This window comes from Haplochromis burtoni, unplaced genomic scaffold (genome assembly GCF_018398535.1).
Source record: "Haplochromis burtoni strain Fernald_Lab_line unplaced genomic scaffold, NCSU_Asbu1 Contig_232, whole genome shotgun sequence".
Taxonomy (NCBI): Eukaryota; Metazoa; Chordata; class Actinopteri; order Cichliformes; family Cichlidae; genus Haplochromis; species Haplochromis burtoni.
Genome location: NW_024582593.1, coordinates 437,684 through 465,162, shown reverse-complemented (window position 1 = coordinate 465,162; position 27,479 = coordinate 437,684). Strand labels below are relative to the sequence as shown.

Genomic DNA, 27,479 nt, shown 5'->3' with positions numbered 1-27,479 from the left:
CTTAATATTTTTGTTTTTCTTTTACAAATGTCAGATTTACTCACAGCAGCTTTAAAAGTGAATGAATATTTCTTTATATTTGTGAATTTATGTTAAATTAATTCTGCATGTTTGATTTTGAAGATTATGGATCCTGATTAAATGTTATTGGAAGAAAAGCTTTTATCTTTCATAGTTCATTGTGAGATATTTATATTCAAACAGGTGTGAAAAAACATGCTCAATTATGCTCAGAGACCGTATGTCAAAAAGAATAGGTAAATAAGTATTTGATATATGAAGCGAATTATTTGCAGAAATCATATATGCTACATATTTCAAACCATACCATTTTGGGGCAAATCAGAAACGGACGAGCAGAAAATATTGTAAAAATGTGACCCAGCTTATTATCTGAAACGCACAAAGAGTGAAGAAAATGTTCCCACACTGGAAAAGAACATTTTTAAATCTGTACTACGCTGTGGTCTCAGACTCTTTAACTTTGTTGTTAATACTTTTATTCTGAACTGCGGCAGTTGGAATAAAATAATTTAAAATCATGTATTTGCTTTTTTATTCATGCAAAAATAAAACAACTCAGATATTCAGCTGTCTATGTTTTTTTACACACAAAGCAAATGATGCATTGTTAGAATCAACGCTGTCGGCACGCCACGTCTACAGTCCGCTGTCAGATTGACTTTGTGTCTGAGCGTACCTGCTGACACTTGGATGGAGTCGATATCAGTGCAGTTGCTGCCGTCTGGATCTGACCAGTACGATGAGTAGTTCATCGAACTGATTAAACTGGGAAAAGAAGAGGTTATCGATAAGACATATAATTACTCAGCTTAAAGAAGTAGTCCTAAGTAAGTGAGCCGGCACTGCTGCAGGCAGGTTTTTTGGAGGAATGTGGAGGAAGTGCTTAAATATTCAACAGCTTAACAAACCCAATCCTGGTCGCTCCAAACACACAGTTCAACATGCAGTAAAGGTAGTTATAGCACTCCCTGACTTTATCAGCCCACCCATCCGCCCCGACCTCCTCCCTACACTAACTCTATGACAATAACATCGCCTACTTCCTGTTTTAAGATGGTGAAGTAACATTTAAAGGGTTCAAATGGGATTTTAGCCCTGGTGTTTGCGGTCCGGAGTACGTGTGCAGCAGCGCTCTTCAAAGGTCCGACTGCTTCGTTCAGACTTTATCATTGAGTCTGCTCAACAGAAATGCTGCTGTGGAAACGTGTGATAAAAGGAGAAGAATAACCAGAACTTTAGCCCCACTGACTCCACAGTTAACCCCACTAAGGACCACCTTTGAGAATTTATGCTGAGGCACTCGTGGGCGTCTGAAGATGTCCTGCTTGTCGTACTAATAAATCATAGATCACCATGAGGTGTATAACATTACAGGAAGATGAATTAAGTCAATAAATCAACATCAAATGCTGTTTCACTGAACACCACAGTGTCTCAGAAAGATCTGATTAAAACCACAGACTCTAACAAAGAAAAGATATGAGCTGCTTTTACTGCTGATTTTATCACAGTGGAGGTTCTTAAAATACATTCTGGGATATATCATGCAGTCTTGATTAATGACTCTCCCCAGAAACACGAAAACCTCACAATGATCATGAGAACAAAGTGCCTACAAAAGATGGATATGAAATAAATAATAGTTCGTGAATATAAGTGCAAATCCTAATATTTGCCTTGAACCTGTGCAAATGTGCTAGTTGCAAGGATGATGAAGGATTATTGTCAAGTGGAAAATAAGAATATGGAGCTGGAAATATTGCAATCAAATATTCGTGTTTGGCTGCATTCAGCTCATGTTTTGTCTGTGTTCGTGTTACCAGGTCCTCCATTTCTTGTTGGGGAAGCAGGGCTGGTACTCAGTAACGGTCGGTCTGGTTTCAGGCCAAGGCGGGTCGTACGGGCAATTTTCTTTAAGCAGAAAAAAGCAGGAGTGATTTCACAGTTTTGAAGCAGACATACATTCATATAATGAAACAGGAAAAACATCCAGGGCACAGAGTGATCAGAGAAGGCGAACAGACAGACTTTAGACAATAAAATCCACAACAAATCAAATCCAGAGAGTTGTGTGAGTGATGTGCAGAAACCATACTTCTTTATTATCTCCGGTTCTTGTTTTTCTGTGTTTAGCGTTCAGTGTAACCTTCTCACCAATCTGTTTGACTTCCACAGAGGCGCTCTGGATCTCCACACCCTCTGACACGCTCCCCTGTCTGAGCCGGGCAGACGCATCATCGATGAGGCTCAGGTTCTTGTTGATGATCTCGGTATAAACCAGCAGACCACGGCACTCATAGCTGCAGCAAAAAGAGACATGCCAGAATGACCTACCATCCTAAACACCTGACTTCTATGAGCTGGTGAGCACATAATGACAGGAACCTGCAGAGTTAAACAGAGTCATGCTACCTGCTCAGGTTTCCTGCAGTCTGTGGACTCAGCTGAACACTGGAGAGGGAAAAGAAGAGAAGCAGCAGAGATGAAAGACTACAAATGATAAATGCTGCACGAACACAGTAAAGTACCTGCAGCCAGGAGGAAGCACATAAGTCAGACTTTTACTGTTCACCTCAAAATATGACCCAGGAGTGCAGAGCCTTACTGCTCAGCTTCAAACACCTCACACATCTGCACTCGTGCTCACAGGAGCAGGACAGTAAACTTCATCCTGGCGTGACCTGTCGCTCTCACAGGTCTAACTGTTTCTAACCATTTCTTTTTTCTCTCCTTGGTGTAGCTCATCTTTTTAGCTATTGTGAAATGGCTGAAGACGAGCACAGACCCAAACAGCATCACCCATACAAAAGCACCTTTGCCCTAGGTCGTGTGCACTTTGTGTGATAGCTGTTTGCAGGATTACCTGATGTTGCCCACGTAGACTTTGTGGATCCAGTCCTGAAAGGTCTGATTGAGCTGTAAAAATAACAGATCGGGTTTGAAGTCTGCTCAGCACTGAATATTAAACTGCCGCATTGGTGTGAAGAAGAAACTTTATGTACCTGCTTCATGAGTAAAAACTGTTCCAACAAATCTAAGTCATCGCTTGTTCAGGTAAAGGTGAGTCTTGCTCCCGACCTCTGTATTCTCCTAATCTTCATTTCTTTAAGTTCAGCAGCTCAGAGATTTTTTTCACTCCCGTGTTATCTTAATTCAGTCTTATTAAATAAAATATGACTTTAATCTTGTTTATCATAGACCTGGAGATGAAGTTTGAGTTCTGTTCAATAATTCTGTGCCAGTGTTTTACTGAACTCATGTAGTGTGGCTGTTTTGTCTCCCCCTCCTGGCAGTGAGAGTAATTGCACACTTGATCTTTTTGTATTTTAGATATTCTGACACTTTTTGTTGTTTCATTTTTATCTGCAGCATCATAGACTTTCTGCTAGCTGCTGTAGCTACACCACCACTATGCCAGTCAACCAGAGTAACCAGTAAAACCATCACTGCCAGTGCAGGGCTGCTGCCACAGACATCAGACAGTAAACTATGTTGTACTGAGACTTCCTTTTGTTTCATTTAAGAAGATAATAACTGGAAGCGGTTCTGAAATTTTAGGTTTTTTCTGTGTTATGTTTTGAATAAAATACATTTTACACAGTTTTTTGACTTTGTATTGAAAATCATATTTTAGTATATTTCTACGTTTGATAAAGTTAAGCTGCTCAGAGCTTCAACTAATTAAAATTATGAAAGAAAATCTAATGAGGTCTGTCGCTGCTGCCACGGTTACGCTCACTGAGGTCTGGACATGGATGAATAAGTGGAGTAAAAACTCACCCAAAGAGCCACAGCTGATTTAAGCGTCTCCCGTGTCGTCTGTGATCTGCTGTCATCCACCACAAACTCGAATCGGTAAAACTGCTCATCTGCAGACCAAGGTGAGAGCACAGGAGAAAGAAAGAAGAGCACTTCAGATTCGATGTGCAACAGCTAATTCATACCGAGCCTGTGGCACATAGCAGGAGACGGCCCGAGCGGTTTGAGCTGATCGAGTTATGTAAAAATCTCATTTTGAAGTAAAATGATGAAAAATGGGAACACACCGCCTGACAGACAATAACGTCGGCGCTGAGGGGAGAACAGTCATTCCCCTTTCTTTTTTCAAACTGCACAAATCAAAGAGTTGAAGCAGGATTTGTGCAATTTGAGTCTTTCTCAGGATTGTTTGACCCTTTGATCTGCGTTCTCACAAATCCACCTTAAAAAGGAATAAAGAGCACAATTATGAAGCAGGTACATTAAAGATCTGTGGAGAAATGTAAATGTTAAAGAGTTTTGGGGTCTGAAACTTCCTGTAAAATTAATTTCTTGTTACACAGACTCATTTAACTGAGTTTTTGTGTGTGTATTGATTTCCTTAAAAACAGATACGTGTAGAAAGTAACGACTAATGGAATCAAAACTGATTAAAGCTTATAAAAAAAGGGAAAAAAGAAAAAAAAAACTTTTTAACGCATACTTTCAGTTTCAGAGGAGGCACATCTAAGCTCTTCCTTGTAGGGCCCTCCATGCTCCTGCTATGCTTGACACCGGCCACGAGATGTCTCTCTAATATCTCTAATTGTTAGTAAATGCTACTGACTGGAAATGAGACCTCCACTCCATCAGGTCTGGAGGGAAATCCTGCAGGCTGCTTATCTTTGGTTATAAATATACTTTTCAGAGTTTCAGAGTGCTGCTGATTGATTTTGAATATTTGATTTGATAGCAGAAAGTAGCATGCGGACGATGAGAAGCACCAAAGCAGGATGCCTCCACCAAGAAGCTGCATGGACTGAAAAACGAATATAAGAAAAGCAGAAAAACTATGTAATAAGAAAAGGTGTTGGAAGTTATCAGAAAGGAAAGGAAAACAGGCAGAAAGTAGACTACAATCCCTTTTTTCACTACAAGTACCAGGCTAAATACCAACATCTGATTGGTCAGCTAAACTCATGGTTAATGAACTACAATGAGCCAGAATCACTTTAAACCAATCACGAGTCTCAACTTTGATGGGAATCCCGCCCAATCACAGCATTTGTACTGACATCTATGATTCGAACTACTGACCTGCTCTGACACCCAACCACCTGAAGTGAGTATTCAGTCTTAAAGTCTTTGTGTTTTTAAACCAAGACTGACCCATAACTGACTGTACAACAGCTGAACATGTCATTCTGAGATTATTCAGATTATTCTATTATAAGATTATCCGTTACTGGCAGCCAGAGCTTGGTTTCTTTGGGCCAACAATGATATCAGGCGGTAAGGTCTGAATCACTGTCACCTCAGATTAGGGAGGAAGTTGAATGGGGACCAGTAATGTTCTTCAGAACCAAAGAGGGCTGGTTGAATGGAGTTGGTTATGGGAACACTGTGAGGTGGAAACACCACAAAAACACTTAATAATACGGACACAGGTGTCCGTATGCATTTGTAATGCTGCTCAAATCAAAACGTTCTGATTCAGATCCTTTAAAAGACTTGAAGACTAAATACTGTATTTTTGCAATTTTGTAATATTACTGATTATTTATTTTTATTTTCTATGACAACAAAGTTGTTGCTGCATAACATACTATTCCCCGATGGCAGTCCACACTGACATGTAAAAAGAAAGCGTTGTTTACACCGGCAGGGCATTGTGGGCCTGATGGATGGATTTGCTGTTGGGGATCCCAGACTGGGGTGCAACGTGGCTTTTTTGAGGCCGCTGCTGCTGCCGGCGTTAGCTGATGGACTGAGAGCTCTGAATGGAGGTGTAGGAGAGGAGATCTTTGGGGTTATGAGATGCCAACCACTGGCAGCTGCTGGAGGCGTTGGGGAAAAGTTGAGATTGTTGTCTTTGATCTTGCCAGTGCCGTGGTCTTGGTTCACGTCCCCCTTCATTAAACCTCCTGAGCTCTGGTTCCTGCTGTGATTCGACACATTTGGACTTGAGTTCAAACCTGGCTCTGAGGCGGTTAAATTTGACTTTGCTGCTGCTGCTGCATTCACGAGCACCGGCACTGGCCTGCTGCCTGTCATACTGCCCTCCGACACATCCAGACTTCCTTTTTCTACGAGTGCACTAGCATCTTTAGCTGCTGTGATGTTGGTCATCGCAGCCGGCGCCACAGGAGAGTCTCGGAGTGCCACAGCACTGGTTGAATTAGACTCAGGTATATATTTAAAGCCTGCTGTGTTTGTGGTGTGGTTGTCTCTCCCAGGAGGTGAGAGCTCATCAAGCCCAGAAATGAAGCCATGATTTGTGATCTCGATAGAGAAGCCAGTGGGGGATCTGGAGGTGGAAGAGGGGGTATTAAGGTCAGAAGACTGCAGGGGGGTTGGAAGAACCAGAGCAACATTCGGTTGTGATGATGTAGCAGAACCAGGCTGATAACAGGATTCAGAAATAGGACAGGGAGTATTCTGCATATCAACAGGAGATGAGAGAGAATTCAGGGCAGATTGTGGAGTTACATGCTCATTAGGGTGATGGCCTGTTACAGCGCTTAAGATTACAGGAGCTTTGTTGCTCACAGGTGAGACATGCTCATTAGCAAAGTGTATCTTTGGAACAACATCTGCAGGGTTAAATGGAGCAGAGAGATGTGATAATCTCCCACCAGCAGTTTGCTTATTTGAGGCCTCAGATATCAAAACGCCGACTAACGTAGACTCATTTTGTGGCTGAGAGTGGTTTGTAAACTGTGATAAAACCTCATCCTGGTTAGGAGAAATAAGCAGGCGTGACTGGATGGACTCCATGGAAACTTGACCAAAAGAAAGAGATTGAGTGTTTGAGATAAACTCCTCAACTGGCTGTATGGTGGGTCTTTGTAAGGACTGTGCTGCTGTGGGCTGCAGGAATCTAACAGTAGGACGAGTGGGTGACAAGGACCCAATTTCTGTGTTCATCATGCTAGCAGGTGCTGCTGGCCATGTCGCCCGGCTGGGGAGGAGAAAGGAGGATGAAAGGGTGGAGACAGAGGGTGAGACAGGAGGATAGGTGTAAGACAGGTGCTGAGATGGAAGAAGAAGTGAAACACTTTCTACGAGAGAAACAGAAGATGACATGGAGGGCAAAAGGACAGGAAGCGAGGGTGTGAAGAAACTCAAGATTGGAGATTGCTGCCGTGGCCCCCTGGTGTTAGCCCCCTCGCTCAAATTGAGCCCATCACTCCTAAAGTTCTGAGTGTGTGCCTGACTGTTAGAGTGTGTGGGCAGCTGTGTGTGTGCTGAAATGTGTGTCTGGATCAGACGGCCAGGTTGTACAGTATTAGCTCGTGTCAGGCCTGAGACGTGTGCTAGAGCCATCCCCGGAGCGTGCCGGGGGGCTGTCACACCAAGCTGTGCACTTGAGCTGTCGCGGTGTGCCAGCATCTGGGACGGATTCAACAAAGGCGGAGTGGAGAGACTAAATCCACTGTCATAGCCAGCAGGGGCCTGCGAGTTGGTCCGAGTGCCAGCAGCTCCATTCGCTTCTCCCTGGTTGTGTAAATGTGAGACTGCATGATGCAGCCTCCAAGGATCTCTGTTAACAGTCGGGCTGTAAGAATCTCTCTCTTGTGACCCAGACAAAGATTTCTGAGTCAGAACGGTTTCCTCTCCCATCATCCCCTCTGTCTCCCTGACGGAGTCGGTAAATGAAGGGATGTGAGAGCTTTGAGTTAAAAGGAAGAAATTGGAAGATGATGTAGAAGAGGCAGAGGAAGAGGGCGGTTCTTGCTTTCCTTCAATATTTGCCCTGAGCAGAGCCAGAGTGTGATCATGGCCCCAAATACCAGCTGTTGGCAGCGAGGTCAAGCCAGTGTCAGTGTGAAGCACTGAACGAGTTTCTATCTCGCTCAAATCTTTCTGATGAGAATGAACTAAAAAAGGTCTGACTGACAGGCTAGCTGCATCTGAGGATGGCCACAAAACCACTGACAAATTTAGCTCTGATACAGGAAACTCTAATTGTGACAGGGCTGGACCAAAGTCCGGCACAAGTGCTGCAGGACTGGATACCAGAGCCTCCACAGATAATCTTGAGGGAGTTGGGTTAGTGTGACTAAAGGAGTTATCTGAAAAATCTTCTGCATGGGTTAATGTATGTGATCGAGTATCAGGGGACAGGTTGTGCACAGTGGAGGGCACTTCATTTCTGTTAGCTTTAGATAAACCACTAGAGGACTTTTCTGCAGAGTGGTATTCAGGGTGCAGTGCACTATCAACAAAAGGAGACTGAGATTCAGCTGGGGCTTTAGAAAAGAGAGGAAATGAACACAAAGATGCTGTGTCAACCGTTGAGTCCTCAAAGTTCTTTTGAAGATTCGAGGACAGAAATGACAACACAGACACTGGCATGTGAGCAGTTTCTGAAAGCCTTCGCTCTGCAGGCTGGGAAGACGATGGCAGGAGGGAGGGGTACCGAGGAGCAGCAGAAGGTGGAAAAGGAACCAGGGTGGGCCAAAGGGGATCAGAGGCCAAGGGAAGGGTGGGGCTGAGTGGGGAGTACTGGGGTATGACGGTTTGAATGGGGGAGGCATGGGCGGAGGTGGCTGTAAATTCTAACTGAAAGAGAGAAAAGGGAGAAGTAGGAAGTAGGATACTGGATGAGGAGTAGTGAGGGCTCTGGAATGGCTCGTGAAAGGGAGGAGATGGAGGGGAGAGAATGGATGATCGATGGGGAATGACGTGCACAGAAGACTGTATGTGTGCATGTGCGTCTGTATATAAATTGTTAACCAGACTACTGCTGGCTACAGCTAGTCCAGCTTTACTGCCCAGAGGGTTTAAAGAAAGTGAGGATATCTGGGCCTTGTCTTCCTTCTGTGGCACAAAAGAGGAAAAGATTTGTTTGGGGAAAACCACCTCGGCGAGGAAAGAAGGGGAGCTTAGATGTGCCATCGGCAAAGAAGGTGTTGGCTGCATGAAGAGGTGGGATGAAGAGGAGGGAGGAAGGGAAGACGGCATTGCTTGCAAACTCAGTCTTTCCAGTTGTGCATAGGAACTTTCCTCTTGTTTCTGTCCACTTGGACCGCTGCTCTTTGGAAGCTCGTGGTGGGTTTGAGCTGTTGTCAAAGTCTGATTAAGAGTGCTGATGGATGTTTCTGGTACCAGTAGGTCTGGTGAGTGATCTTTAAAAGGCTTGATGCCTGCTGCTAGGATGCTGAGCAGGCTTTCTGAGCCATTATGGAAATGTGTTTGGGTGAAAAAATGTTCACTTCCTCTTTCAGAAGGAGTTGAGGGTTGGATGAAAAGGTGGGAAGCACTTTGCGGGTCTGAGTTTCTGGCATCAGGTTCAGTATTGGGTTCTTTGGATAAGGCATCAAATTGATATAATCTATAAGGACTCCTTTCCCCCACAAGTTCAGTCATGTCATACATGAATGGCCCAGAGCCTGATGAATATTCATTATCCGGTATCTCCTGATCTGTCAGGTTACCCGCAGCAGATGTTTGAATTTCACCACCACTCATGTTCAGGAGTGACCATGATGAAGCAACAGGTTTGTTCTTCCTAATGCCAAGTGCTGATAATGATGACAAAAACAATGACGACGATGATGACAGTGGTGCTAGCCCAGCCGCAGCTAATGCCTCACTTTTATTCTGCTGCAGAGGTGACCCCTGAGGTGAACTTGAAGTATGAGATTCAGGAAGGAACTTTAAGTCCTGAGTGGTGGTAGAGACCTCCGTTTTGGAGGTTGACTGGTGAAAAGTTTTTGGTTGGGACGTAACAGAAGAAATATTTAGAAGAATGGTTGCAGGCGTCGAGTCTTTCAACCCATCTGTGTCTTTGAATCCAGTCGTTGGTGTGAATTTAAGCCTGGCTGTGGATTTGAGATCAGCTAATGGAACAGCAGGTTTTGTGATGTGAATCTCCACCCTAGGTGGTGCTTTAGTGGTAGCTTGATGTCTTCCTCGGTTTGGCCTCTTCCTCAAAGGGGTTGAAATGTACCCCAGGGAAATCTTGGATCTTCGATACCGTGGAGGTCTTTGGAAGGGAGCAGGGGGTCTGGGGCGGGTAGCTTCAGATGGACCAGAGGAACCAGGGACTGAAGCTAAGAATCTGGATTGATGAGCTGAATGATGGGGACTGGGGGTTTGAGCGGGGGGATTCAAAGGACTGGACGTAAGAGATCTATGAAGAGAAGCTCCTCCAGGAGGATTGCGAAAAAACGCAGACCTGGTTTGCCTGATTTTGTGGACTAAAGGAACTGGATGTCTAGGGGTTTGGGAAAAAGAGAGTGCAGCAACAGTAAATCCAGAAGTCTTTCTTCTGAGGTAACCAGCTGGCCAAACAGTCAGGGACCTGGACTTCAAGGCCATTGGCTCAGGTTGCTGAAGCATAATTTGAGTCTCCTCCACTGTCACCGGGATATGGCCGATCGAAGCAGATGTAATTATAGTGAAAAAGCAAGTTACATACAATAAATAAAGGTAAAAAAAAATGCATTTCAAAAATAAACCACTAATATAGGACACGATATTTTTACATAAGCCATCTCAACATCCTTCAGTCACAGACAGTATTGTAGGATTGTACAGTGATTACTATGTCTGTAACAGCGATATGAAACAAAGGAGTGCATGAACCATACGAGAAGAAACCAAAGCAAAAGATATGACATGACTATAACTAGGTTAGGCTGATTAAGCAGTTAAAGAGCTAAAAAAGGAGAAGGAAACAAAAAAGACTCCCAAAAATAAAGTTTCATGGGCCTTAGATCCTGCAGTGCAAACACACAGCTGTTAGCAGAAAAGCCTCACATATTCCACAGGAATGATGAGGATTGGCTAACACTGATCTTGGTTTAAGAGCTAGACATGGAAGTGTGAATGTTACCCCAGGAAGAAGCAGCAGGAACAGCTATGTTAGTCTCTGGTTGGTTAGTAGTCATGAACTGCAGCTGGCCAGATGTTTCTGGAACAGTGTGTAGAAGAAGAAATGAGAGTAGGGACTAAAAGAATTAAACATGCTGAAGAAGAGTAAGAACAAATCAATGTATTATTAAAAGACGAAGCCCGAGGCCTAAAACTATCCTCAACAGTATATGACAGTCAAGATCTTAAGACACAGGAAATAAAGGCCAAGTCCAGATAACCAGAATCAACTTTTTGGGGACACGTTTATGTTTATAAGAGCTGAGGCTGTGGCACAACAACATCCAATCATATACAGTTTCTGTATCTGCTGCATAAATACTACTGTTAAAAATCCATGCAGTTAGACAGTGACAGCATTATTGCTGCCAGTTTTGGCAATGGTATTACTGTTCCTCTTACCATGCAGGGTGGGGTTAGTATCTGGATGGTTAGTGGTAAAAGATGAAACAGCTGCCGTGCTGCTGGTTGGCTGTTGGGCTACAGGAAGTAAACAATCACAGATTATCAGTCATCTGAACTGACACATGCTGTCGCTACATCGCAGCCTCATAGAGCTTCATATAGAAATGCCATATTTCTGATGTAATGTGGTATCAGTGATCAGTGTCACAAATAAACTAGAAACAAAGACAGTGATTAATATGGATACATCCTTCCTGCTGTCGCCAAAAAAAAGCGTGCATGATATATGTTATGATGCCAGCCGCTGCATGTTGTGACCACATTACATAAATCAAACTAAATTCTTTGAGCTGAACATAACACGTTAATGAGCATGAACACCAAACTCCACCACATGTGGAACAAACTTCCTTTGTGCTCCATTGGGCCGTCCTTGTACAGTAACAGGTGAGTGGCCCTGCAACCTGCAACCATCAAAGGTCGGACGAGCACAGGGCCTCACAGTGGACCGAACGCACCCAGAAAAGTTGGTGTGAACGTACCTGTGCACCCTCAACTGTAGTCACAAACGAGCAGGTCACAAAATATCCAACAACAGTAAAATAAAGTGTAAATATAAACGGAAAGTAAAGCTGTGTTTTGAGGCGTGGCTTTTATTGTAAGGATTAAAAGGCAGCTATAGAATGAAGCTAGCAACATATGAACGTCTGTATTAGATGTTTGTGAAAAAGAGCTGCTTTTTGGAGGGAAAACAAAAAAACACAGTGACACTGACAGAATAACAACTGATTCAAAATGCTCACAGTGGACTACATCCTATATTAATGTGTTCAAAATGCATCAATATGAGAACAACAGCAGGTAAAACAAACCTAAACTGTGGAGACGTCAATACGATGCTGTATGCTTTATTGTGCTTTAACACCTGGAGTCCCAGGCTTCTACCGTTCTACCTTTAAAAGCCGGAGAGCAGTCAAATGCTGGAAGTGGAAGATATGTATATTAGGTTGTTACCTAGGAATTCTGGAGGGAGGGGAGTGGGGGTGTGTGATTGAGGGGGTGGGGGAGCTGCTAAAAGCTGTGAACTTCCCTTTTGTGTTTCATCTTGATGCATTCTCAATCATCCAGGGAAATAAATCTCCAAAAGTCACCAACTTGGAGTGTTTCAGTTTGCCATCTTAGGGAGAAATCAACACATATGGGTGTATTTCCTTTGTTGCTGAGATTTATTGATAAAAACAGTACAAAAAACCAACCATTTGTACACATATTTACAAATAATAATAAAAAGTGAGTGAGTACATTTCAACATTTTCAGCAATCACTCACAATCCTGGCATCCATCACATCCATGCCACACTTTGTTTTGTTGTAAAGGGTGACAGTGTTTGGCTTCCTTTTGGTAGTGTTATCAGTCTGAACCACGCTGTGCATGCTGCTTGACCTTCCCATTGCTCACAATTTGAATTTGTTCACACTGCAGATGAGGAGACTGCTTCTCCACCGAAAAAGAGAGCTTGTTTGGGGACTGAGACAGCGAAAGATGGCACAGTGTGGCGTGAAGAACAGGTGGGGACCTGTCTCCCTTTCACCCCAATAGAAGCGTACGCTGCAGATGGAGAGCCAACGGCTAAGGCCAGGAGAAGTATCTCGAGTCGCCTTCAGAGCTTCCTGTGTTTCATCACTCTTGACATGCTTCATAGCATTCAAGAATGGACTATTCAACATGCACAGCAAACGGAGCATGTTCATTGGTTCATGGACCTCCCTGAACTAATGGCATTTATTGCAATTGTCATCTTGCGGGGGGTTTACAGGGTTCCATCTGTAAATGACTGCTGGTCAGCAAACCTGGGAAACCCACAGATAATTGGAACTATGGCACGAAACCGCTTCCAAGACATCATGCAACACCTACGCTTTGATGACAAGTCCACCCGCGTGATCGAGCAAAGACTGACAAGTTCGCTGCAATTTCCAGTGTGTGGGGATCATTTGTCACCAACTGCATCACGTGCTACAACCCTGGTCTACATATCACCGTTGATGAACAGCTTTTCCCATCAAAGACTCGGTGCGTTTCCTGCAGTATATTGCAAGTAAACCTGACAAGTTTGGGATCAAGTTTTGGGTGGCTTGCGACCTAAAATCCAAGTACATTTGCAATGTCTTCCCATATCTTGGCAAGGACCCCAATCGTCCCACTGGGGAGAGACTTTCTGAAAATGTAGTAATGAGGCTGATGGAACCATTCCTAGACAAGGGCAGAAATGTTACCACGGACAATTTTTTCACATCGCTTTCACTTGCGCAAAAACTTCTTAGACGGAAAACCTTCTATTGGGGTGAAAGGGAGACAGGTCCCCACCTGTTCTTCACGCCACACTGTGCCATCTTTCGCTGTCTCAGTCCCCAAACAAGCTCTCTTTTTCGGTGGAGAAGCAGTCTCCTCATCTGCAGTGTGAACAAATTCAAATTGTGAGCAATGGGAAGGTCAAGCAGCATGCACAGCGTGGTTCAGACTGATAACACTACCAAAAGGAAGCCAAACACTGTCACCCTTTACAACAAAACAAAGTGTGGCGTGGATGTGATGGATGCCAGGATTGTGAGTGATTGCTGAAAATGTTGTAATGTACTCACTCGCTTTTTATTATTATTTGTAAATATGTGTACAAATGGTTGGTTTTTTGTACTGTTTTTATCAATAAATCTCAGCAACAAAGGACATACACCCATGTGTGTTGATTTCTCCCTAAGATGGCAAACTGTAAGTTGAATTTAAGTTTTGGGGGTTTTTTTTTGATTAGTTAATAATTCAGTAAATCATGCGAAAGCAACTTCTCGCTTTGTATCTGTGAAAGGACCCACTCACTTCAAGGCAGTGAAAGGCCTTAAAAGCCACTTCTTCTTCTAACTACCCGTCATTACAGCACATTCATGAAAACATAAAAAACTCACTCAGTGACAATTTATACGAGTTTTTCCACATGTGTAAGTTTTCTCTCCTTATTCTAAGACTAATTTGAATCAAATCCATTACTGGATTGTAAAATATGACTACATAATTATTTTAGTTTATAAAAACTACAATATTTTGAACTTTGAAGTCACATCATTTGGGAAAAAAAGTAGTGTTTCGTGTGATGGTTACAAAATCCTGTGACCATTTACCATCATGTCCACTTGGATTTGGGTTTTAGCAGCAGCTTCTTAATCTTTCTTTAAAAAAAAGATTAATTACAACAAAACAGCTGTTAACAGAGTCATAAAGAAGGGCAGCTACTGACAACACTGTATATGAAGATAGTGTTAGCTACCTTACCATGTGCTGTGCTGCTGGATGCAGAAACATTAGTATCGGTAGATGCAGAGGTAGGAGCTCTGGTGGTGGTGGTGATGGTAGTATTAGGCAAAACTGATTAGATCAGATTGGATTATGTCAGTAACACAAAAGTATCTTGGATTCAACGACACATTAATGATGCATTATGAGAAATGTGAAACTTGCTCACTGAACAGGTTATTCTAACACAAACAACTGTTACCACTCACTGTTGAGGTCAAAGGTCGACTGCCAGAACAATAACTGGTACAGAAATATTCTATCTATGCTGTTTATCTAACACCACAAATACCACTGATTAAAGATTAAATGTTATGTAGTCACAGGAGAGGTAAACTTTTAATGTTAGGAATGACAAGGAATTGAGTCGTAGAATTCACCTGCATGGTTAGCAGATAAAGACTAAACTGTTGTTGTCCTGCTGGTAAGGCTGCATAAATCCTGTGAAGATTTTCTTCTTCATGTGACTGTCTGCAGATACAATAAGCTATGCGCCAACCTGAAGGAAGCCTATGATGAAACTTAGATGTGTAATTTTACTGGTATTTAATTTTCATGACTAGACTGGGAGGGGTACACCTGAAAAGGTGGCAAAATTATTTAGCCTGATGACATTTGGGAGATAAAAGTCCTCATATAACTTTCAAGTAACAATTTCTCTATGTACACACTGTGTATATGTGTTCTCTTGGAACCCATTGATTAGTCTTATGGATTAGCGTTTAGAGGTAACGGCCATTTTTGAGGCTTCCTGTTCAGCCTGTTTAATCGTAAACTCAATAGTTTAGGGGACACATTCATTTATTATTATCTTTGTTAGGTTTTGCACAGGAATCAAACATGAAAGCAGATGAAGCCTTACCAGAAGAGGAGGGGCTGGTTGCAGCGGAGGCGGTGGTACTGATGATAGAGGTTAGAGGCATGCGAGTGGAGAGAATGCTGGGAGATGGAGTGATGGTAGAGAGGACTGATGATGACAAATCAAAGGATAAGGCAGGACGAGAGGATGACACATGCAAAAACAAAGTGGTTTTAATGCTAGCGTGAGCGTGTGCTTTTTCCCAAAGCCCAGTTTGAGTGCAAATGTTCCAGAAGGTCTAAAACTCTCACATGCACATATTACAAACAGATATATATAATGTAAGCAGCACATATCGGTGCTTCATTAAAATTCCATTAAGAATGAAAAGTTCTTATTATCCTAATCAAACACAGAGAGCTGATTTTTCATAAATTCCTGGGAACGTTCATTTAGAGCTACAACTTTTCAGTTGGAAAAAGGACGACAGAAAGGTTAATTGACTAATGAAAAGTTTGATGAACTCCGTCTTCAAACGCAGCAGTAGATAATTTACTCGTCTGTCAAGCGGACGGGTTCATCAGAGCTGAATTAGTTGAGTATTCTCACAGGTAGTTAATGAATAAGAGAATGACCAAACTGATCTTAGAGGGGCAAAATAGCTTCAAGCTACTTTTCATGGCTTCCTGGAAGGTCAAATATGGCAGAGCTAAAAAGGTTTGAGATTTTTATGAGGGAAATCTCTCTGAAAACCATTAAGAATAACGGCTTTGTGGTGATGAACTATAACTGAGTTCCATAAAAAAGGTCTTTCTTTGTGGATGTTGGATGAACCCTAAAAAGTTTATCCTAAATTAGAGTTAGATGAAACAGAAGAAAAAAGGGGAAGCCTCTACAGAAAAGGTATTTGACTGAAAAATCCAGAAGCTTAAAACCAACCAAAAATGTTTAATAATCATTTTAAAAAAAGATGGTAGGAAGAAGGGAAAGTAGGGGGAGGAACTGCGAGGTGATGATAAAGCAAAAGCACTGAGGGGAACAAAAATGGCACAGGGAAGTGGAGAAGGTGAAGATGGAAAGGAAGGACAGAGGCTGCATGAAGAGGAGGGTTGCTTACCGTGGGTGTTGGCATTAGTAGTGTAGATGGTGTTAGTGGAGTCAGTGGATGAGGTGGCAGGAGAGGAAACAGCTGGTGGTAGTGACAATGTGATGGGATGAGAGAGAAACAGATGCAAAGGATGATAAATGGATGTGATGAGGAATGAACATCTTAAATGTACACAGTAGGGGTATTGGATCTGGGCTTCTCAAGTGTTCTCAGCATCGTTAATAAAGAATGCAAATTATTCAACAGTTATGTAGTCATAATGATAAAAGTTCTCTTTTTTCAATCAAAGCTGACTGTGTGGGTCTGTGTACCGCTTACAACATAATCACACTAACCAGCAGCAACCAACCAATAAGTGATGTGGATTTAACAGCTGAGACTGTGGCTGCTGTCAAAACTTACCACACAGTCCGGTTATTTATTTTTATTTTGTCCCGAGCTTCCTCTCCTGCCATCGTCAAGCTGACATACACAGCTCAGTCTCCAGAGTTTCTCCAAGCTCTTGTTGACCAAAGGGTTTAAAGCCATGAGACGGTTTACACAGATTAAGTTTGATTATGTCATGTGGAAAGGCTTGAGTCTAAGCATGGTCACAGATGAGGTTTTGAAACAATGAATTCTGTACCATCAAAGGGATTTCAGAGGTGGACTGAAACAAGAGGTGATAAAGTCTACTCATGAAAAGAAGTTTGTGCTTCAGAGTTAAAGTGAAGTCAAATGTGTTTGGGAAAAAAAAGACAATGCTGCTCACTCACTTGTGGATCCATTTAACTTCTTCCACCTACATCTCCCGAACAGAAGTCAGAGTTATGTTTTTCAGGACAGCTACACCTGAATTAGCTTCACCCACTGAAGCACACCCACTCAGGCCTTCTTCACTCCTCAGACCACCACCCTAACTTTCTAATAGCTCTACTCTTCAGCTGACCATTTATTCTTTGTTCCATCGAGCTTACGAGTTATTATATTATCACCCTTTCTAATGGCTTGTTGAGCTGTCTGTGCTCTTAATTTCTATCCTGCAACACAAACTGTAGTTTAATTGGCTTCACTTCCATGCTCTCATGGCGCAATCGCACAAAAACTGACCTTTAGAAATACAGTATGTCCCTCTGAGGCTTCCATAGTTCTGGACAGTGTGAGAACTGACATTTCACATTGGGTCAATTGGGTCACATTACTAGTTGGCCCACAGCTACTGTTCTGACCAGAGCTCACTGGTAAGTCTTGGATCATGTGACCTCTTTGAGCAAAAGAAACTGGTGGGGGTCCATTTTCCTCGAGGGCCACAATCTGTGCAGGGACAGCATTCCAGTTTTAATGGCTATGGCAGCAGCTGAACAGCACCCTGGGGGATATAGCTTTAAAAACGTTATTTTGTTTCTTCGGGTATGATCTACTTTGGAATTAGAAAATGTCATTAACCGAGCATTCCTGGATAGATTCTTGGCAGATCCACGTAGACTGGTGAGAGTAGGTGACATGGGCCAAATGCCTATTTTTATTCTTTCCTCCTTTATCAGCCACTTGAACTTATGAAGGCTGATTAAATGAATAAAGCAGAGTGAAGCATCTGTCTCCATTTCAAGAATGTCCTCATTTGAATGAATCTGACTGAGATTCCATTCCCTTTTGCTTTCTTTTCTTGTCCAGGCTCATTAATGTCACATATGAAGCCCAAAACCATAAATCAAAGGGTTTTGCAATCTGCACGACTTTCTCTTTTCTCATATGTTTGCTTTAAATAAGAAAACTGACCCAAAATTCATCTTCTTTTTGTGTATTCACCAAATCTTCAGTGTAAATGTTGGAAATTTTAATTTGTAACTGTTTTCTTCATGTCCCAACTAACAGTTATGCACCAGTCAGTAACAGAAGGACCTAACAGCAAACACAGATGTGATGATCAGGAGGTCACTGAGGGTTTTCTGGCAGAAAAGCTTTAGGAAGTACAATAAACCCTGGACAAAGGAGTCAAGCACAGGCGTTTGACCCGGGAGAACGAGGTTTGTATCACAAAAACTGTCAAAGTCAATGACAGCGTGAAGAAGTTCACAAGGTTTATTGCAGGTTTAGGTAAGGACAAGCTGTGCTCTTCAAATTATGCAGCGTTGGCTTCCAAATTCCAAAACTTTGACATCACCAGAATGTGACCGGCCTGCAGTATCATTAAATGCGGTTCTCTAGAAACACCACAAACAAAGTTGTTGATCACAATTATATTGATCTTCTCACCTCTTGCCAGATTCATCCTTGAACAAACTAGCATCTCTTCACTGTTCAGAGCAGTTTGACAGCACTGGGAATGCTTAAAGGCTAGAATATGTTCAGGGCTTTGGGGAAAGCCAAGGATCTCGATCCAAACCTGAGCCTGCTTTCATTTAGAAAGTTTTTCTTAACAGGATGTTCAAAATTCAATTAAGCGTCTTTCTCTTATGAGCACATTCCCACAAAACCTGACCCTTAGACACTTCTTCACAAGGTGGAAAGCAAAGCTTGACACAAAAAACCATCATAGTGTGAAGCTGAATAAGAAGTGTAGGCACCGATGCACTTGGTTTACCTTTATAAAAAGTTAATGTGGTCACTGAGGAAAACTTTTATATAGATGTCAAGGCTGTACGATGCCTTCTGTACTTCAACAGTTCAAAGTGTATACACTGCCAGGTTCAGCCCCAGCACTATAGCTCTTGTATATATCGCCTTCAAACACTCAAACTGTCATTTTTTCATGGTCAAAACTCTTTTCCCTTCTTACTTCCTCTGAGGTCCTTACAGCCCTTGCATTTTTCACCAAACTGTAACACAGTGTGAAGAGCTGACTAAGAACAGAGACTAATAGATATTTGACAGTTTTGACAGCACTAATGTCAGAGGGAAAAGACATCAATGCAACCAAGGACATGCGATGCAATGGCACAAACCCCATGTTTAAAGAACCCCATAATTTATTCTTGGTATCTGCCAATCAGCTGTTCTGAGCAAATACTTATCTGAAAAGGTTAATGTTGTGCTAGATTCACTTTTGTGTTCTTCACTTCTGTCTAAGCTCTAATGAACTTTGACTGGTGTGAGTGTGTCTGTCACTGTGATCGGGATTAAGCAACCAGATGTAACAGAAAAGGTAAAGTCAGTGACTCATTAAGACAAAATCTTACAGCTGATTTTGTTGTGAGACCTACGGAGACCTACCTGCAATAGTCTTTTACCATTTTTACTTTATAATAAAAATGATGTATGAAATTATGCAGACTCTGAAGCAATTTTGTGAAAAGATGTTTTCATTTAAAGGAAGAACTGATCAAAAATGTTTGTTGTCATTTGTGTTTGGGGAAGGCCTCGAAGGGGACTGGCAATGGCTCCCGGGCCTGGCAGATCCCCATACACTAAATAGAAATGAAGAAGTTAAAGAATTGAGAACAGGGAGGGAGGGTGGGGCACGTAAACAAGAATGAACAGCTTGCAGAACTGGGGGAACCTATATACAGTAGATGACAACCGGAAGGAGCGTATTTGGAAGCGTGGTCCTGCTCCTGAAATTCCGATACATAATCTCCAGTAGTTGGCGTTACCCAACATAATGATGTTATCTGTAACTCCATCAGTTCAAAATTTCTGTTAGAAGAACAGGGTATTTGTCTTTTTGTTTCTGGTTCTTTGGTCCAAGAAGAAGAGTATGCATGACCACAGACATTAATACATTATCGTTTGATAAACTTCGATTTAACAAACTAATTGAATTTACTTATTAAAGATTCCTGGCAAAACTTTTTTCTTTACAATGAAAATGCTCAAATGCTCAGTGCGAGTCTGGCCGTGAACATCACACACAACAAACAACAACAGAGGACATTCACGGGGGGAAAGCGGTCTCTTCAGCAATTGTGTCAAAGAGCGTGATCGTTTCGTACCTGGGCAGCCCAGCGCAGATGGGTCACAGTTATTATTGAGGGTTGCGTTGCTCACTGGGAAGACGCCTGGGAGGAGAGGAGGAAAGATTTTTAGTCTGATAAACACAATGAAATCTTTACACTGGTTAATGCTTAAAGATTTTTTTATTTTAGAAAAAATAATCGCAAAGTATAAAAATTTTTTTCAAAATAAAGTAAAAGAAATGAAAGAATATATATTATTCATATAATGATGTCATATTTTAAGCTCACATGTCAATCTTTACACCGTTACACTGATCACAGTCTGATGTTAGCATGTTTCTGCGTGACTTATATCGCCAACACCTCCTGTGTGTGTGTGTGTGTGTGTGTGTCTGAGAAAGGGTAGAAATCCACAAAAAGCAGGAAAAAAGCTCTCTGAAGATGGTGTCCTGTTTAACAGGTACAAATAAGTCTGGAGTCCGAGACGGTAAATGTGAGATCCTCCAGCACTAAGCTACTTTGCCTGGTTGGTACTTCAGCTCCATACCGCAGATGTAAAAAGTACTCTCAGGGTTGGAGTAACTCTGGCTTACTGTGTTTATGCCTGATACCAGTCTGACGCAGCAGACCTGGCTGCATCCGTCCGGCTCAGTTTTGGGTTTTTATACTAACAGTTATGTGATCAAGGTTCAACCCAAGTGCCTGAAGTGCTTATCCATTTCTGGCTTGTAATGAGCTGAAGCCTATCCCAGCATGCATTGGACATGAAGACATGGACACACTGAACAGAGTGCCAGACGAGTAACACAATCTTCTATTTCTCAAAGTGTTTGCTGCTTGTTTAAGAAAGTTTCCCACACCATTTTAATGGCGTGCAGATTTCTAATCAATCGGACTTTGTGGTCTGTGGTGGGTGCAGATTGGTTGCTTGCACAGATCAAGCCCTCAAAGTTATATTTCAGGGACAGTCTGTCTAACCAACTGTGTGCTTACTGCAGCCAAAAATCAAACGCTCCTCAAGTACTTTGGCCATTTGAAATGTAACCCCGAGCCTGGCTGCAGCCCACACATGCTGCATATTCACAGACCATTCAGCAGAGTGGGTGGACGGGCAGACGGAGAAAGCTGAGACTTTGTTTGAGAGGAATGTGTTCGAGAGATGTCAGCAAATCATCGCAGCATTCAGCCGAGTGAAAAAGCAGGAATTCAATAATCGTGGATAGCATGTGGATCAAAAGAGGTGAGGAGGGCTGAGGATTGTGCCCAGTCATAATCTACCTCCAGCTCTCTCCCTTCGTCCTCTTTTTTAACCTAACACTCTGACTGACTGTCACCTTCTCTTATGTCGCTTCGGTTTCTCTGTGCTGCCCTCGCTTTTACATTTTCTCCCCTTCCTGTTCTTTTCACAACCTCAGCACAACGAATCTCCCATTTTCTACTCCGTGTGCTTCTATTACCTCTTTTCTATTTTCCTCAGTGTACTGTAGCAGACAGATAATCCACGGGCTCTTTTTCACAGTACAGAAGTGAGAGGAAGAAAATGGGGGGAGATGGAGATTGGGCTCTTTAGGAACAGGATACCACAGCCCACTTATTGGTCTGGACTACTTTTGTTGGTTTGGACAAGTTAGCTCCAATGAAAGGAAACTTTACTTCACAGCAGTATTCCTCTAAACCAGCAGTTTTGCCAGTTTGGTGTTTGTCTGAACCAAGTCTGTTACCTCACCCCTTTTCAACACCTTTGGCAGAAACCGGACCGTGAGCCAGAACTTAAAGCCTAACTTCAGTCCTAGACCTCATCAAAGCTCAGGTTTGGGAGTCAGCAGACTAAACAAGTTAGTCTAGGTGCCCATGCATCCAAAAACATCAACCTCCTTTGGGAGGATGTCACACATATCAGTAGATCCTGATCAGATGCCTAAATCCCCTTACAGTAAAATGAAAATGAGCAGTTCTAGTTTGAGCTCCTCACCCTGTCTCCAAGACCAGCCTGATGACCCTAACAGAACCAAATCTCCCACAGACAGCAAAAACCCTGAAAACCTTAAGCTCATGACCCTCTCCAGTCAGGCTTCATGTTCACATGTCCACTGCCTATTTCAAGTATGCGAGTATCAGACAACTTTCGTTCATGAGCTGTACTTTAGCCGTCTCCGTTTTCCAGCTTTGTGTCGTATTGTACTCCGTCTCATTTTGCAGTTGTTCTTATGTGTTATGTGGCTGTGCTGTCTCCAGTGTCTGACTACCAACAACTGAACTGTGGATGTCAAACTCTGCTCATGCCACCCGCCATCTGTTTGGACTGCAAATTTTTGTTCATTCTTTTTTATTAAGATTTTAACTTCTTTCTTCACGGTGTTGGACCACAACAAGGAATCAGAACAGCAAACTCCCATGACGCCCATATAGGTGGCAAATCACGCAGCCACACCTTGCCCCATCCTGACATGATAGGATGGGGCAAGGTCTCACAGTGGCTTCACCCGTAAAACCCTAGTGATGGCAATGACCCACGCCTTTTATCCCACCTCGGCTCGTTATTTGATAATAGTGTGCCAACCACCACATGCGTTCTGTTTAGAACTTAAGCGTCATGGATCAAAGGTGGAACATCTTCACAAAAGTCCAGCAACTTTCTTTTTCCATCACGTGAATCTAAGAGAGAAGATAAAATCCTGGCTCCTCTGAGGTGTGCAAATGTTCTTCAGCACTAACTGTGCTGACAGTGATCGTGTCCATGTCCTATATTTTATTTTGACTTTTGCCTCTTGTTCTGTTTTCTGATTCTCCTCTTGTCTCTGTGCAGGATGTTGTGATTGGAGATTAAAAGCAGCATCGTACTGATAAGCAGGTATGCCGAGTCCGTTAACAGCACAAAGTGTTGGGCCAGAAAGAGTGGAGGCAGATGAAGAAAGTTGTCACTGGTAATGAGCTTGAATTTAACTTGCTAGACAACTAAATTGCTTTGCCATTATTGTCAAAATATATGACAGGAAAAAGCACGAAGAGATTCACAGTTATTTTTTCAGCGACGCTTAATCAATTGTCCACATGAAGCATATCTGAATTTGAGACAAACAAAAACACAAGCGATCTGTTCTCATAGCAGCTCAAAATGCAAATTTCCTTTCGTTGTCAGCAAAGGCGCTTATGTTCGCCCTGTATGGCTTCATCAGGGCGTCGCCGTGCTGACAGTAGCTCATGAACTGTAAGAGGACAGCGCACCATAACTCACTGTGATAAGTGGAAAACATGTTTATACTCGAGAGCTGTTTGTCCATATTTATGGGCGCCAGATGCGGTTAAAGTAATATTGTGCAGCATTTTCATATAAACCAGCAGTTGACACTTGTAATAACACTGTGGCATGTTAACCAATATTCAGCTCGTTGAAGCTTTTCCATGTGAGTGCCTGGCTGGATTTTACTTGGGAAAAAAAACCCATGTTCCTCTCTGAGCTGGCAAAGATGAACCGAGATTTAAATTCTCTCTCTGCGGTCTGGCAGGATGGCGGATGACTTCAAGGCACCCTGTAGAACAGCTCTCATATGAAGCCGTGTTTTGTTTCTGAATATTTCCCCAATGAATAAACATAGCTTTGCTTTTGCTTGTTCACAGGAACCATCCACACTGCACTTCTAAATTAATGTGCATTATTTTCAGGCCATAAAACATACGGTCCACTGTGTCAAATTAAAAGAAAACCACTCCGTGAATAAGTCCTTGTAGCAACACGATTAGCAGCTTGTAGGTGTCTGCCCCCCCCCCTCCCCCCCGGCATCAATAGGAGATGAAAGACAAGCTGACGCGCAAACACACACACATGCACATGCATGTACAATATAAACTGTATGAGCACATAGCCTCCATCACCACTGGCCTCATTAACAGACCAGAGAGCCACATAAACCTGGTTTGGCCAGCGGCTCTCTGCTAGGCTCATAAAAAAGGAAAGAGCCTTTTCAGGTAAACAAAATCAACAGCACTTTTCTCCGGGGAGACATAAACGAGTGTGAAGTGTACTTGGAACAAAAGCGTCCCCGCAGACATCATTAATACAAAATATTTAGTTTTAGTTTAACAGTCACCATTTTTATGCTTCAAAGGACAGATCATCCAGTTTTTGTTTCATTATAAAGTTTTTAGATAGATGGATGGATGGATGGATGGATGGATGGATGGATGGATAGGTAGGTAGATAGGTAGATAGATATCAGACATACATTTCTCCCACTTGATACACAGACTTTGTTTTTTTTTTGTCACTTGTTACTAGGATTTCTTGGATTTCTAGGATTGCAGCCTGGATTTAAAGGTTAGCTTTGGTATTTCCACTGCATCCTCCAAGTCTGCATTCTGGGTCCACCTTATCCATTTCTACACATGACAGAGATATCTTGTAGAAGTCGCTTAAGGTATGAAGTAGAGATGGTGATGGCAGTTTATTGCCTTTGAGTGTATTTCTTCATTGCTATTGTCACTGACAGTACAGCTAAAAAGTAGAAAAGAAAAGAAACACGGGAAAAACGCAGTTAAAAAAAAGGCAAAGCCAAAGATGACATCATCAAATGGTGATGAAAACCACACAAAATCAAACTCCACTGAAGCTCTGGCAGGTAAATCCAGCACTCTGTGTCCACCAGCACTGTCCACATACTAAAGGCTATATGAACCCTCCTCCTAAAGTGGAAGAAAACATGCTACAACACAAAAATATAATTCAGGGTGAACTGTTCATCTGAATAGGATGGGCACCAACAAACTGTACCCTCAGAAGTGAGCACACAGTCAGTGAAAACATCATTACAGAGGACCGTTTAGTTTTAGCAGCGTGTCTAAAAAACTGTTCGTTTGCTTACAGCTCAGCAAAGATGGTTGAGACTTTTTTTTCTTAATACCTTTAGCTCGTTAGCCAAACATGCAAATATTAGCATGAAGCCTGCGTGTTTAAGAGCTCTGCGACCTTCAGATGGGACCTCACATGTCTGCTCTGATCCTTTCCTGTGCATCTCCATCGGGCTCAGACTAAAACACAACAGTTCGCTCAGTTAATCCTTAAAGTGTGGCTGCTGATCAGAAACACTAACACTCCAATGCTCAGTGACTCTCAGTGTTCCCTCTCTGGACAGTGTGCACGGCCAGCATTACTGCACGCTGTCCTCTGTTACACAAAGACGTTTTGAGACCTGTTTGAAGGACTAATTTCATTTCCCCAACATACTGGACCAAGTATGAGAGTATGATGTAAATCTAACTGCTTCATTCCACTTCATGGAATGAACTTTTTCTTTCCAAGCACATACAAAGCGCTTTTTAACTATATAATAAATTAAATGAAGAACACGGAGGCGGGGGGTCAACGGGCGGCCAGGGCCACTTTCACTTCTAAGAACTCATTTTAAATGATTATTTATTTAAATAATAAAACACAGCTTTGTCTGGAACTGTCTCTGTGGGAGTTCACAAACAGTTTTTAGTGTATACACCTAATTATTATTTATTAATTATCAATAAGCTTTATCAATACAGAACAATCAATTATTCCTGACTCGCCTCAAAAATGTCTAATTCAATGACAAGTAAAGATCACATAACTGAAATTCCTGAACATTAATTAAACTTAATAATAGTAAAGACATTAACAGAGAGGTCACTGCAAACAGCTGGATCACCACCAAATAAGGACAGATGATTTAAAATCTGGAGCTCAATAATTATTCAGTTTTTAAGCAAAAATTTAAAATATTTGCTTGTTTTGTCCAAAAATCTAAAGACGCATCACATTTTTCTTCAATGAATGACAGCGAATGAAATTAAAAAGATTCCAGGGCTTTTTCAGACTTTTCCAAACCTTCCCACTGCTGTTACTGCTTCTGTGTAAATGGCATTTATGTGTATCTGAATCCATTTGCACAAGCTTTGACCTGCATTTGAACCTCTGCTACACAAACCTGTGAATGAGTGTGACATCAAATCATTTCTAATCTCCGAGCAGCAGACATCTGCGAATGACTCCCAACACATTTTATTCTCCAGACTAATCCTCTGTTTGTGTTTCCTCCTGCTGTAATTATCCAGTTTCCCTGCAGGGACCAATTAAGTTCATGTCATGTTTATTTATTACTAATTCTGCTGCGATTGCTGCTGAGCAAAATGTGGAAGGCCAGCTGCAGCAAATGTGATCATCTAGGGATACGAGCAAAAGTTACTTTCATTATGAGTTGATATGATACGATTACTGATGTTTAATTTATAACATGTGAAAGAAGAGACTTTAATGGTGTTTTAATCCTGGGAACCTCTGGATACTGATGATGAAATGAAAAAAAGAGTTTAGTTTATCTAACAATGCATTTCTGTATCGCTGGATGATTCGGCTGCAGGGTTATGACAGTATTTAATGCACAGAGAAGAGATGCGTGTTGCATCTGTACAGTATATGGATTGCTTTAATACAGGCCAAAAAAACATCCTGGTAAAGTCAAGGCTTCAAAGTGCATCCGGAAATTGATGGAAAATGCCACAGAGCATAATCTACAGCTTTCATACACAGCTGATAATCTGAACCTATAATAATCTGAGAATAACATATACAGAACCTTTAAATAACTGCTGCTGGGGAAGATCTTTTGTTTTGTGATTATGTTTTGCTGATTTTTCTACATTAACCCTTGTGTGGTGTTCATATTTTTGTTACTCAGCCAGTGTTCATGGGTCTGGTGGACCCGCTAGAGTTTTGGCTTTCCAAATTAACACTATCAAACAATTTTATGTTAAATTACTCAACAGATGTTTACTTCATCCCAATTACAAGCCATATGAACAGTAAACATGGTTATTTTTTTTCCCTTTACCTTTGTTAGATCACATTTATGAATTAATGTGCTTCTCGTTTTTTTGTTGTTTTTTTTTATAAAATGTTAGAAATAAATAAATCAGTTGTAATCAAGTGGAGTGAGTGGAAAGACAACACATTTACACGTCAAGCAATATGTTTCACAACTAAATGGGATCAGCTGCTCATCAATGGTGACATTAGGCCCAGAGTAAAAAACAGGGGGAGGTGGTCCACACACTTATCCC

The 27,479-nt window shown here is 42.0% G+C and overlaps 1 protein-coding gene across 5 annotated transcripts in view; it reads right to left on the bottom strand.

Annotated features, from left to right (window-relative positions):
- The window catches only part of adgrg6 (adhesion G protein-coupled receptor G6), a 98,559-nt gene that overhangs the window by 27,652 nt on the left and 43,428 nt on the right, over window positions 1–27,479 (bottom strand). For 4 of the 5 annotated variants that reach the window (XM_042226874.1, XM_042226871.1, XM_042226872.1 and 1 more), the window contains 8 exons: window positions 20,433–20,498; window positions 16,531–16,602; window positions 3,805–3,893; window positions 2,888–2,940; window positions 2,437–2,475; window positions 2,179–2,324; window positions 1,845–1,935; window positions 701–789 (listed from right to left, as the gene is read on the bottom strand). In XM_042226874.1, the coding sequence (XP_042082808.1) occupies window positions 701–789; window positions 1,845–1,935; window positions 2,179–2,324; window positions 2,437–2,475; window positions 2,888–2,940; window positions 3,805–3,893; window positions 16,531–16,602; window positions 20,433–20,498 (645 nt within the window). The remainder of the gene's footprint in view (window positions 1–700; window positions 790–1,844; window positions 1,936–2,178; window positions 2,325–2,436; window positions 2,476–2,887; window positions 2,941–3,804; window positions 3,894–16,530; window positions 16,603–20,432; window positions 20,499–27,479) is intronic. The other variant, XM_005937633.3, reaches the window with a different exon arrangement.